This window comes from Hemicordylus capensis, chromosome 4 (genome assembly GCF_027244095.1).
Source record: "Hemicordylus capensis ecotype Gifberg chromosome 4, rHemCap1.1.pri, whole genome shotgun sequence".
NCBI classification, from domain to species: domain Eukaryota; kingdom Metazoa; phylum Chordata; class Lepidosauria; order Squamata; family Cordylidae; genus Hemicordylus; species Hemicordylus capensis.
Window position 1 is genome coordinate 237770888 of NC_069660.1, and position 13063 is coordinate 237783950.

Consider the following 13063-nt stretch of genomic DNA (forward strand, 5'->3'; position numbering starts at 1 on the left):
GTTAGCAGATGAGAGTTAGCAGCGGGATTCATGGTTTGTCATTGAAAATCCAATATGCTACCAAAGAATCTACACTCAGAACACTTCAGAAACAACAAAACCCAGTACCCCATGGGTTAGCAACCCATGGAGGTGGTTTGCACCCTCACTCTGGGCCACCCCAGCACCCCCCAAGTGCAGTTATGGGGCTGCTGAAACCTCAATTCTTCCCTATGGAGAAAAACCTTAAAGCCACTTGTGGGGTGCTGGGGTGGCCCAGAGTGAGTGGTGGTCTAGTGCAAAGAGGGTGCCAACCACCCCCATGGGTTGCTAACCCATGGGGTACTGGGTTTTGTTGTTTCTGAGGTGTTCTGAGTGTAGTTTCTTTGGTAGCATATTAGATTTTCAATGACAAACCATGAATCCACTCTCATCTGCTAACCTTAAAGACACATAAACTTCAAAAATCACTTAAAAACCAGCCCTTTGCCCAATTCCTTTCAAATAATTCTGATAGCTTCCTGGGCCTCTTTGGGCACTACCACCCTCCACACTCTGCTCTAGGCCACCCCTTTGCCCCCGACGTGAAGCTATACATTTGATGACACCTCCATGCATCTTTATGGAGAAAAACCTTAGAGACACATAAACTTCAAAAATCACTTAAACATCAGGCCTTTGCCCAATTCCTTTCAAATAATTCTGATAGCTTCCTTGCCCACCTTAGGAACTACCAACTACCACACTCCACTCTAGGACACTCCTTTCCCCCCGATGGGAAGCTATACATTTGCTGCAATCCTAATTATTCCCTACTAGTATTTTTAAGCCCGTTTAAATAACGGGCTTTAGTGGGGGGGGGGGTTTGCTGCTCTTGTATATTTTGTATTGTGTATTAACCGAAAAGAGGCAGCTGTTGGCACTGGGTTGTTTCTGGGAGTGTTTTGGGAGGGGGCCTCATACCTTCTGCCCTTCTGCGCAGCAAGCCATGCCTCTCTCTGCCCCAAGGATTTATAGGATCGCAGCAGCATTAGCGTCACAGTCACACCCGTTTCTCGTGTGTGTGAAGTAGTTTCTCATTATACCGAGTGGAGGTAGCAGGGGGACTCATAGGACGTCTGCAAGTGCATTTATGAAGTGCATTTATGAAGTGCATTTATGAGGAATTCAAAAACAATTGTAAAATTCACCAGTAATCAGAGGAGTGTCCAATTGCCTTGGGGTTTTGTGGGTGGTAGGCACCCCTGGTTGTCTACCACCCAGCCCACATTTGTGCCCCTAGGTGCTCCACAATAGGGGATATGGGCTGGTTCTGGTCCCATTATACTCTATGAGAAAAATAATTGAAAATATTTCAAATATTCATAAAAAATCCTAGGACTGTCCGATTACTTCAGGGTTTGGGTGGTTGTTGGAACCCATGGGTGCTCCACAATAAGATATAATGGCCTAGTTTGAGTCCCATTATACCCTATGATAAAAAAATAAAAATAATTTTCAAAAATTCATAAAAAATCATATGAGTGTCCGATTGCTTTGGGGTTTTGGTGGCAGGTACCCCGGTTCGAGTCCCATTATACCCTATGAGAAAAAAATAAAAATAATTTTCAAAAATTCATAAAAAATTGTATGAGTGTCCGATTGCTTTGGGGTTTGGGTGGCAGGTACCCCTGGGCCAGCTACCATCCTACCAATTTTTGGATGTCCTAACCAGTTCAAACTGGTTTGAACCGGTTCGAATCGAAGCACCTCCTGGTTCAGTTCGAATTCAAACCTGCAGCTCGAACCTAATGGCTGGTTCGGTTTGAATTCGAACCTTCGAACCACCCTGGTTTGAATTTGAACCGGTTCAAATTCTAACCGGTTCACACATCCGTACTGGCAATTCCCCCCTGGTTCCAGATTGGCACATTTCCAATTAAATCTTGTGTTTCCAGGGGTGACTGACCCCGATTGGCTAGGGGAAGGGTCATGGTAGGGATAAGGGTGAGGGGAGTTGGAAGGAGGGATTTTCATATATAGCCAGCCACCATTCTGCCTTTCTGCCTTGTGGCAGAAGAGAGAGAGAGAGACAGAGGAGCTGAGATTTGCTTTGCCTTCCTGCTGCCTGGAATGGATCCTGTGCTTTTTGTTTCTGCTTTTTTGATTGAGGAAAAGAGAAAAGTATTTTTTTCATGCCCTTCCTGCTGCTGAGAGAATCACTGCCTGCGCCTGCTGTCTGTGCAAAATGATTTGTACCCAAATCTACCTGTTTTGAGAGCTTTGTGGACAAAACAAATCACCCCTGTGCTAGTTGGCCATATTCGTACCCCCCAAAAAGGGGTGATTCAATTTGGGTACAAATTGAATCAAAAAAATTGATTCATGCAAATCCCTACAAATGAACTTTACATCTTTTTTTCCCTGTTCGTTGGCAAAGAATATATGTCCAGTAGGGATGTGCATGGAACCAGGTGGGGGAGGTTTGGAGGCGGGGGTGCTACTTTAAGGGCGGGGGAGGGTGCACTAACTCCTCCTGCCACTTCCCCTGCTGTCAACACTCCATTTTTGGTGAAGTCCATGGGGTGGTAGCGTACTTCCCTGCCTCCCCATTGTCTGCATTTACCGGAACTAACCGGAAGTATCCAACGTGTCCACGCTGGCGCACACAGGCGCGTCTGCGCTGGTGCATGCAGGCGTGTCGGAACTTCCGCCTGCAGGGGGAAAGCAGCGGGAGGGGTACGTGCACATTCCCCTGACCTTAAAGCAGCACCCCCGCCTTCGAACTGACAGAACCACCCACTGTTCAAACCGATTTGGAGGCCCCTAATGGACCTCTGAACTGGTTCCTCGCACATCCCTAATATCCAGTATATGTACACTGGATGCTCATTCTGTATGCAAGATGAAAGAATAGAGGATACACAAACCAGAGAACAAAACATATACTGGGTAGTATATATACCGTGTATAAGAGTCTATTCACACACACAACTTTCATGAAACACGGATAGATTAAACATATATAATGAAACACACAATTGCTGAAGAAATTGTCTGTGTTCTAGACCCCAAAAAGTATGGCTGAAGGTCAATTATGCCCATAGTCCTTATACATGTAGATATATAGTCCTTCCAGATCTTTTTTCTTACTGGTTCTTGTTCAAGTTGTTGCTCCAAATGTTACTCAAAATTCTTCCAGATCTTTTTCCTTGCAAGTTCTTATTCTAGTGGTAGCTCCTTGTACAAATGTTGCTCCTTCTGGTTGTTGCTCCTTGTCCAAATAATACCCAACAGGTATCCTAGGTAATTTTTACCTGTTTCCTCCTGCTTGAGCAGGACTTCATCAGGAGAAGTGAGATTTATTTCTTCCGAAGTGACACTGCACCTACCAGTGGTTTCTATATTAGAAATCCTACTGGATACCAAGTTGTACTCCCTTCAGAACTCATTTGTTTACAGTCAAATGCAAACCAAATTAATTATACATAAGAGTGTATCCTGGTGTATCCTGACAGGGATCTTTTAATTATAATTCCCATTTGTTAAAATAGATGGCAGTCACATTATAAGCACCTTCCTATTAAAAATTCTGCTACATAAAAAAGCATCTGAGTGGTCTATGCTAAAATAGAAATAATCAACTTTTATTTATTGGGGAAAGGGTTTGGAGCCTCATGGAAATGTAATATTCAAAGAATTGTATGAATTGCCAAATATTTCTTATCATTTTAGAAAAGAAAGAAGAGGAGGAGGAGGAGGAGGAGGAAGAGGAGGAAGAAGAAGAAAATATCAAGGAAGGAAAAAATGCCAAAATGCATGCAATGGTTTCAGTTTTCCAGTTTATCATGAAACAAAGTTACGTTTGTGCTTTGATTTCCATGATGGTATGTTGAAACATATGCTTTGCTATCAATTTTCTAATGTCCTTCTTGAAACTAATTTTGTGGGCAAGGAGTGAATGTTGATCCTTTCAAATTTGTAATTTCTGGCTTTGCCACTCCCCATCACTTCTATATGGCCTGGTGGGTGTGTGGGTTGTGCTCCCGGCCCTTAAGGCAGACACAGGGGCCACCATTTTGACTCCTGTGCCACTTGTCACGGGACATCCAACAGGAGCATGGGAGCAACTGCATAAGCAAGCAGCCAGCTCCCATCCTGTTCTCGCTCTGTTGCTTTGGATTAAGCATTCTTCCCTCCTAACCGATTTCAGTGAGGGTTGTCCGGTTGCCTTTTGTCGAATTTTTTGGGTCATGCCTAATTGGCTCTGGTGTGGCCTATCTTTTTCCTACTTCTCACTGGTTAATTATAGGTTTGTCATTTGAATGTTTGGTCACTTTGCTGGTGAGTGTGGGTTGGTGTAAGTTGTCTTGATCAGTGTCTGACTAGAAGACCATTTAAGGTGAGTAGGCAAGCCAAGGAATACGCCCTTGCAGTTTTTGCGGCCCTTGGGTTGGGATTCACCTCTACTCAGAGGCTGGCTGGCACCCACCACTCAGAGTTTTGTGGCCAGGTTATGTAATATTAATTAATAAAAGTGGCCCTAGTTCATCCAGTCACTTGTTTCTTGTCTCTTTTGGGCTTGGGTGTGCAATGCTTCTCAAACAATTATGCCTTCAGTTCATAGTATGTTCTGATCACTCAACCACTTGTGTATGATCCTTTTAAATTCTTTGTGGCACAAGATATTGGGACTTGAGCTTTAGACAACATAGTGTATCTTTATCTACTACAGTACATTTGGTTTTGAATTGCTATAAAAGCAGCCAAACGGTACTGTATGAAGCAGATGTGATTCAATTCAGGGGGTTCCTTGAAGCTTTCAAGGGGCCTCGGATTCAGTTTGGGGGTACAAATTTAGCATGGTCTGATTAAAAAAAAATTCTTTTAATTGGACCGACCTTCAGTTCCTTCCTATCCCTGTCATTCTCCTGGCTTCTAGCTTATTTACTGGGTCGGAGACAGGGCAAGTTGTGTTCTAAGCAGCAATAGAACAGCTTCTACTTAGCTTCATTTTCAAAATTACTTCTGGGATATTGTTGTGTTGGTTTGTTTATAACTTCTTTTCCTGCACAGAATTGTAGCCTTCTCTACAGCTGCACCAAATTTTGTGATGGCCCTATTGCAGCATTGTTAGTGTGTGGACACTATATGCTTTAAGTTTTTATTGCAATGAATACAACACTTCTATTTATTTTTCTTTTCTCCCAGGCCTGGAGTATTACTTTTCATAGCTGGTTAACATTTGTGTTGCTGATATGGTCCTGCATACTTTGGATGCTACGTGACCGAAGGAAATATGCTATGATCAGTTCACCTTTTATGGTGGTCTATGGAAATCTGTTGTTAACTTTGCAATATATATGGAGTATTGATCTGAGACACAATGAACTTCCTGAGCTTTGGGGATTTGTAGAACGGAAAGCTCCTAAAGAATTAGCATCAAAGGTAAACATTGGTTAAAGAACTAAGTAATATTCATTTAATTAGATGTTTGGTTGGTATGGTTTATGCAGTATTTTCTCTACAGTCTTAGCAGAAGACCTTTAATGATAGGCTGAATTTGTGAGGGGAAATATGTCCGCTATGTCTGGTTTACTAAAGCTGTGCTGCTTTTATGCATGTGTACTGACAATTATTACTCCTCATTTTTAGTTGTTATTAATATTAAACATTAACATTAAAAATTGCAAAACAAACACACACTAGAGAGAAAATTACAGAAATGACAATATATTATATAATTTAATATTATAATTAAAATTAGAATTCTTGTGGGAAATACACATTTCTCTCCCATTTCTCAATAAAATTACTGATAGTCCTTCTCTAACTCACCTGTTGTAGAGTAATTTTAGTTTAAAGAACGTTATTCCAGATATGAATATATAAGCTCTGGGCATGTGGTGATGAAAGCAATATCCATAAGAAAGCAATACACGAAGTGAGGAAGCAACTATTTAAAGATACTCATTTAAAATAAGCACAAGATAGAGTCTTGAAGCAAACCCAAAAAAGTAGTTCCCCAAAGACAGAACAGTATGTGTCTTTGTGCATACCCAGTCAGATACAGGTTGAGAATCCTTTATCTGGACTGCTTGGGAACAGAGGTGTTCCGGATTTTTACGGATTTCAGAATATTTTCATAAATGAGATATCTTGGGCATGAGAGGCTACTGGTTTTTTTAAAGGTTTTTTTTTTTAACGATATAATCAAATAAGCATTGAATTTACTCAAACATGGCATTTTAGGTGGAAATGAAACTCAGATGAAAAGAATTCCATCATCGTGAGAAGGAACATCAGAAACAGTTGAGGGACCAGGTAGTGGCTCCTCTAGGGATGAGGAGTCATTCTGCTGGATGGCTTTTTTGAATGTTTCCTCCAGAGTCATCTGCCTCATTAACAATGGTTATTGTCTTAGAAGTCTCTCTTTAATTTTATAAACAGCACTCACACGCTTCTCAATGGGATCGCACTCCTACCCACCTTCCTACCTTCCCCTCTCTCAGTGTGAGTGGCATTGTGATCCCATTCACAAAACTGGCTTGGCTCCACCCCGAAGGAGGGCTCTTCTTGGTTGCTGAAGCCTAGGCAGCATTTCTCTCTTTCTCTTCTTATCTATTCCTGTTTGTTCATATTTATTCTGCTTGATCTTTACTCATTTCCTTAGTGCCCCTGTTATCTCCTAAACTCTTGTGTATATATACCATTTTTTAAAAGCCCTTCTTTCATCTCCCCCCTCTCCCCTTTCCTTTACTTCCCTCCTGCTGGGAACGAAGCTTGAGAGGCAGTAAACAAAAGGCAGATAGCAAAACCTGAAAGGAAGAACTAAAAGGAGAGCTAATGAGCTGAGGAATCAACAACAGCAAGTCTAGGGGCCATAAGTGATCGCTCCTGCAAACTGGGGGAAGTTGAAGCTACAAGCATTTTCTCTCTCTCTCTCTCTCTCTCTCTCTCTCTCTCTCTGTGCGTGGTGTCCAGATTTCGGAGCTTTCTGGATTTTGGGGGTCTGGATAAAGGATTGCCGACCTGTATGTCCAGAGCCACTAGAACATAATGGCCCTAGCAACTAGCTGCTTGCTTGCGTGCTTGCTTATTTATTTATTTATTTATTCATTCATTCATCCATTCATTCAATTTTTATACCACCTTTCATAATGCATCTCAAGGCAGTTTACAAATGTTAAAATACAATAAAATTCTATAAAAATTACATTTCAAACATTAAAATTAAGCAAACATTAAAACCATAAAATGCCAAGAAACAATTAGAAACAAATGCAAAAAAGCTGAGAAACCTGGAGCCTCTAAGAAGTAAAAGCCTGAGTAAATTAAAAAGTATTTAGTTGTTTTTTTTAAAGCTGCCACAGTTGTCACAGAGCGTATGTTTACTGGGAGAGCTCAATGGCTACCACACATATACAGTCGGAGCTGTACCTGGGGCAGGACGTGGCAGATGCAGAAGTGGCCTGGGTGTGTTGTTGCTACTTCTCTGCATGCATCCACGAAGCTGCTTCCTTCGCTTAAGCAATATGCGATGGCAGTCCTGGTTCAGTTCATTTGTTGCAATTTGTTGATAATTAACATCTATCTCCCTTCCCAGCGTAGGAAGCTTCAGATCAGATCACTGTGGACTGAACTTGAAAATTATGTAGCAGATCTCCTCTATTCCAATCCTAGTGCCTATGTTGTGCTGGGTGGAGATTTAAATGCTAGGATGGGTCCAGATGATCATACGCTATACACACAGCAGAGGGTCTATCCACTGAGGCCTGAGACAGATGGGCTCCCCCTCAACCTTCTTTCTAAGGACCCAAGGTCAAATTATGCAGCCATTGCCTGAGCCAAATGACCATCAGGCTTAACCTCTCCATTCTCAATGGCTTGTTTGAAAATGATCATCCCACCGAGTTTTCTTATCTCGCCGGCTCCAGAATGAGCCAGATTGATTACTTTATTATCTGTGGGAACATGATACCATTTGTGGAGAGTTTTCAGTTCACCCCCAAATTTGATAGTGCTGCCCATCTCACCACTTTTTAAGCCGTTCATTTATCAGTCCCACATGGAGAACCGCTATAATGCTTCCATAACCTTGGCAGAAGGAGCTTATTACAGGGCTAAATGGTCACCTCAACTAGATCAAGCGTCGAGAGAGCTACTTGCCTCTGACCACCTACAGTGTATCCAATCATCCTTAATAAACATTGACCCCACTTGTGCACCCTCGGAGTCCTACGAAGCCCTAGTCCAGGAACTACAGCACCTCTTAACTTGCAAGAATCGTGAGCCACACGCACAGCATCAGCTGGTCTCCAGGCAGTGGTTTGATATGGACTGTGTTAACGCTAAAAGACCCCTTGCCAACACTTACCAGGTCTATAAATCTTGCTCTGGACTGTGGGCTGCACACAATCTTCTACAGCAGAAAAGACAGTATAAACTCCTGTTGGCTCGTAAGAAAAAAGAGGCCATGAAAGAGGCTTGGTTGACTCTGGCACATTTTGGCATCTTGCAAAGCACTCTCCCAGCTACGGGCCAAATCATTTGGACTCTCATATCCAACCAGAGATCTGGGAGAAACACTTCCCTGAAACACTTCCAGGATTTATACAAACACCCTGCTATCGATTGCAGAAGCCCTCCTTGTGTTATCAGTTACTCCACAGCATGGGCTCTAGTCTCAACCACAGAGATCCACTGTCTAATTGCCAAACTAAGACCAGGAAAGGATCCAGGCGAGGACCTTCTTTCACCAGAGGCTATTAAAAACAACCTGGACTGGTCAGCCCCTATCCTGGCATCACTTCTTACTTATGTTGACACAAATGGCCATATTCACAAGGAATGGGGAGTAGCAATCATTGTCCCTATATTTAAAAAGGGCAAAAAGAATGATCCCGCCAACAATAGACCCATCAGTTTGCTTAACAGCATCAGCAAACTGTACGTGAGACATTTTCATGGTAAACTAAGGGATTCTCATACGGATCCTGCATGTCAATCAGAAGGGCGTCAAGCAAGGATGCATTCTGGCCCCACTCCTATTTAATTTTTATATTAACTTTATAGTGGGCCAGCTCAGTCATCCTGATTTCCATCCACCAAAGCTTGCGGGGAAACACATTGCCATCCTGTTATATGCAGATGATGCAGCCATTCTTTCAAGGATTTCCATTGGGCTTAGAAGAGCACTGAGGACCATGGTGCTGCACTGCAAGGAGGATTGCCTGGAAATTAACTACCAGGAAACTAAAATCATGGCCTTTGCCATGAGGCCTAAGATTCACTCATGGGGGATTGAAGGGCATAAATTGAGCAAGTTGCACATTTTAAATACTTGGGAGTAGTTTTTCACTCTGGCGGCTCTAGAAAAGCACATGGAGAACATGTGGTGCTAAATGCCCAGAAAAGCCACTCTGCTATTCTTCAATTCATGCAGACAAGAGGAGGCCACTGTCTACCTGCAGCCCTCGAACTGTTCATAGCTAAGCCACTTGCTCAGTTTCTCTATGGTACTCAGTTGGGTCCATGTGCCAACATTGCAACTTTGGAATGTGTACAATCTAAATTCTTGAGGGCAGCACTCCATGTGCCACAATATGTCTCTAATGCCACACTGCACTTGGAGACATGCCTGATCAAGACTGAGGCTAGGGTATGGGCAACCACTCTCTGATTCTGGCTTAGATTATCCTCTCGCCCAATTAGTCTTACCCCGCTAACCCTGCACGACGATTATCAATCTAGTTGGATACAGACAATTGAGGCCAAAATGTCTATCTTGGGCCTCTCCCTCCAGTCTTTGCTTAGCATGGGTTATGATCAGGCAAAAGCAACCATCAAGCAGCACATTACAGACACTGAGCGACAAACTGATCTCAGCAGAGTTCCACAATTTTACATCAGTGACGGGCTCAGATATTCTGCTTCTCAATCAACTGGAGACCCTAAACCATAGAAGGGCGTTCACTTTGACTCGCTGCCATAGCCTCCCCTCAGCAGTGCTAGAAGGCCGCTATAGAAGGATCCCTTTCGCAGAGAGACTATGTCCCTGTGGCTCAGGATAGATCGAAACTACTCAGCATGACCTTCTATACTGCTCATTCTATAAAGATATCCATGCCTCGCTTATTCTCTCAATGTTGAGCAAGTATCCGGGTCGTCCAAGCCAATTCTATAGTTTCCTGCTACTCTCTGATTCTTTGCCTGCCATTACATACAGTGTTGCCAGGTTTTGTGTGGCTGCAATTGGCATCCATCGGTAGTTGACAGGCTGTGAGCCTTTTTAGCCCCAATCTGAATTCTGGTGACTCTGGATAGACTTTGTATTTGCTCACGTCTTCCTATTCTTTGATTTTATTGTTCTTAATGCCTTTTATAATTTTGGCTTCTATTGATTTTATTGCTTTTTGTAATTTTTAAACTGGTTTGCTTGGTTTTATTAATATTTTATGCCCCCCATTGATCATTTTTTCAGTTTTTAAAACCCTTTATAATACAAATAGTATTAATTAATTATTATCCTTTTAAAAGCTTTTTTACCTTTTTAGTATTAACGCGTATACATGTGATTACATGTATACATGTGAGAGCCAGCGTGGTGTAGTGGTTAGAGTGCTGGACTAGGACCGGGGAGACCCGAGTTCAAATTCCCCCATTCAGCCATAATACTAGCTGGGTGACTCTGGGCCAGTCACTTCTCTCTCAGCCTAGCCTACTTCACAGGGTTGTTGTGAAAGAGAAACTCAAGGATGTAGTACACCGCTCTGGGCTCCTTGGAGGAAGAGCAGGATATAAATGTAAATAATAATAATAATAATAATAATAATAATAATAATAATAATTATTATTATTATTATTATTATTATTATTATTTTATCTATTTTATAAACATAATCATTCTTAGTTTTGGTCTTTTAATGAATTTTATGATTTGTAATCCGTGATTACTATCAGTCCCTTTAACACTAATCTGTATATAAAATTTTATGCTGGTCTTTGACTGTAATAAAGGTTGGTTGGTTGGTTGATTACTGGGAGAGCATTCCAGAGTCTGGGGACAACGACAAAGAAGGCCCTGTCCTGTGTACATGACAATCTAGCCTCTCTCAACATCGGCACATGGAGCAAAGGCCTGCCTAATGAACTAGGGCAGGCAGAAACCATGGAAGCAGGCGGTTCTTCAAGTATCCAGGGCCCAAGCTGTTAAGGGCTTTAAAAGTAATAACCAGCACCTTGAATTGGATCTGGAAACAAATTGGCAACCAGTGCAGCTCTTCCAGAACAGATGTAATATTCTCTGAGCAAGCAATTCAAGAGGGAACCCTGGCAGCTCCATTCTGCACCAACTGAAGCTTCTGAATATTTTTCAAGGGCAGCCCCATGTAGAGCGCATTGCAATAATCCAGCCGTGATGTGACTAAGCTGTGGGTAACCATGGCCAGATCTGCCTTATTGAGAAAGGGCCGCATCTGGTGCACTACCCAAAGCTGTGCAAAGGCATCTCTGGCCACTGCCTCCACCTAAGCATCTAAAAGCAGAGCCAGGTCCAGCAACACCCCGAAGCATCTTAGATATCTCAGAAGGAATTTCTGGTCTTGTATCAAGAACTGCTGAGAGAGTCAAAAGACCTAACTTTTGATATTAATACACAAATAATCAACTAGGTTAATTAAATTAGTTGGTCAAGAAAATCAACATCATTTAAGGATCTCTTAGCTACCCCACCACTGCACGCTTGATCACTAATCAAGAATGAAAAATGATTGGTCCTGCTTAACTGGGAAAAGAGGTTGTTTGTTGTGCCATCAAGTCAGTGTTGATTCCTGGCGACCACAGAACCCTGTGGTTTTCTTTGGTAGAATACAGGAGGGGTTTGGCATTGCCATCTCCCATGCAGTATGAGATGATGCCTTTCAGCATCTTCCTATATCACTGCTGCCTGATATAGGTGTTTCCCATAGTCTGGAAAACATACTAGTTGGGATTTGAACCAGCAACCTCTTCTTCCCTAGGCAAGTTACTTCCCCGCTGTGCCATTAGGTGGCCTGGGACAAAGAGGTAATCCTGTGCAAATATAAGGCTCCCAAAAGCTGACACCAAATAATCCACACTGTTCCACTGGCACTGTGCAGGGACAAGCATTCCCAAAGCATATTTTTGCATGGGACCCAGTCACCAGGATCTCTAACACACTTTTTTCCAATTCAAGGGCCCCTTAAAAAAACAACAGAGCTCTACTGCATTCCAGCACCATCTTGGAAGGTACCTGGGGAGCACTGTTAAGTGGAGTTGTTTCCTGCACTTTCCCCATAGTTTTCCACTTCCCATCATTCTGTGTACACCTTCCAATATGGTTCTGGAATGCAGCAAGAATCTGTTCTCTTTAAGGGTCCTCAGAATTGTTAGGAAGTTAGTTAGGGATCCTTGTCCCACGGCATTGGGAATGTTCACCTTAGAATGGTGCCAGCAGGGCTGTCCGTGTAATTCATCTTCAGTTATTCAGAGCCTAAGATTTGTACAGGCCTACAAAGAGAGGTACGCTGGTGCTCCTTTATATTTAGCAGAGAGAGATAGCTGCTATGCCTATTCAACACAGCATAGTATTCATCTTAGTGGCTGTTGCTGATGTCTGCCTTGTGTTTCTTTTTAGATTCTGAGCTCTTTGGGATAGTGATCATCATCAGCTCCTTGGAATGAGCCCTTCCCTTTCAGCTTTAGTAGCCTTATTGAAAATTATCCAGTCATATACTGCTGCTAATTCGGGGGCAAAATAATATGCTTTTATATTATGTAATCCCATCTGAGTAATGCTCCCTAGTACGCCTCAGGGGTTTGTTCTACAAATAATTGTAATCCCTTGTTATTAGTTAATTTTCATTCTGAGTGCATCTCCTTGCACTGCATGCAATGTTACTCAAGATAGCTCTTTATATCTCAGGAGTGGCTTTAAGGTAATTTTTCCTATTACTTACATTTAGATTTTTTCCTGAAAGGAGAAGTAGGCACTGGGCTGTTCACAAGACCTTTTCCAGTGGTGGGCGTGGAGGCAAAGCCAGCAATCTTATGCCCAGCCCCACGTACCTGGGAGTATGCCCAA

General features: G+C 42.5%; 1 protein-coding gene across 15 annotated transcripts in view; it reads left to right on the forward strand.

The window, feature by feature from the left end:
• The window catches only part of PIEZO2 (piezo type mechanosensitive ion channel component 2), a 469614-nt gene that overhangs the window by 258137 nt on the left and 198414 nt on the right, over positions 1-13063 (forward strand). For all 15 annotated transcript variants that reach the window (XM_053247271.1, XM_053247279.1, XM_053247278.1 and 12 more), the window contains 2 exons: positions 3694-3845; positions 5170-5406. In XM_053247271.1, the coding sequence (XP_053103246.1) occupies positions 3694-3845; positions 5170-5406 (389 nt within the window). The remainder of the gene's footprint in view (positions 1-3693; positions 3846-5169; positions 5407-13063) is intronic.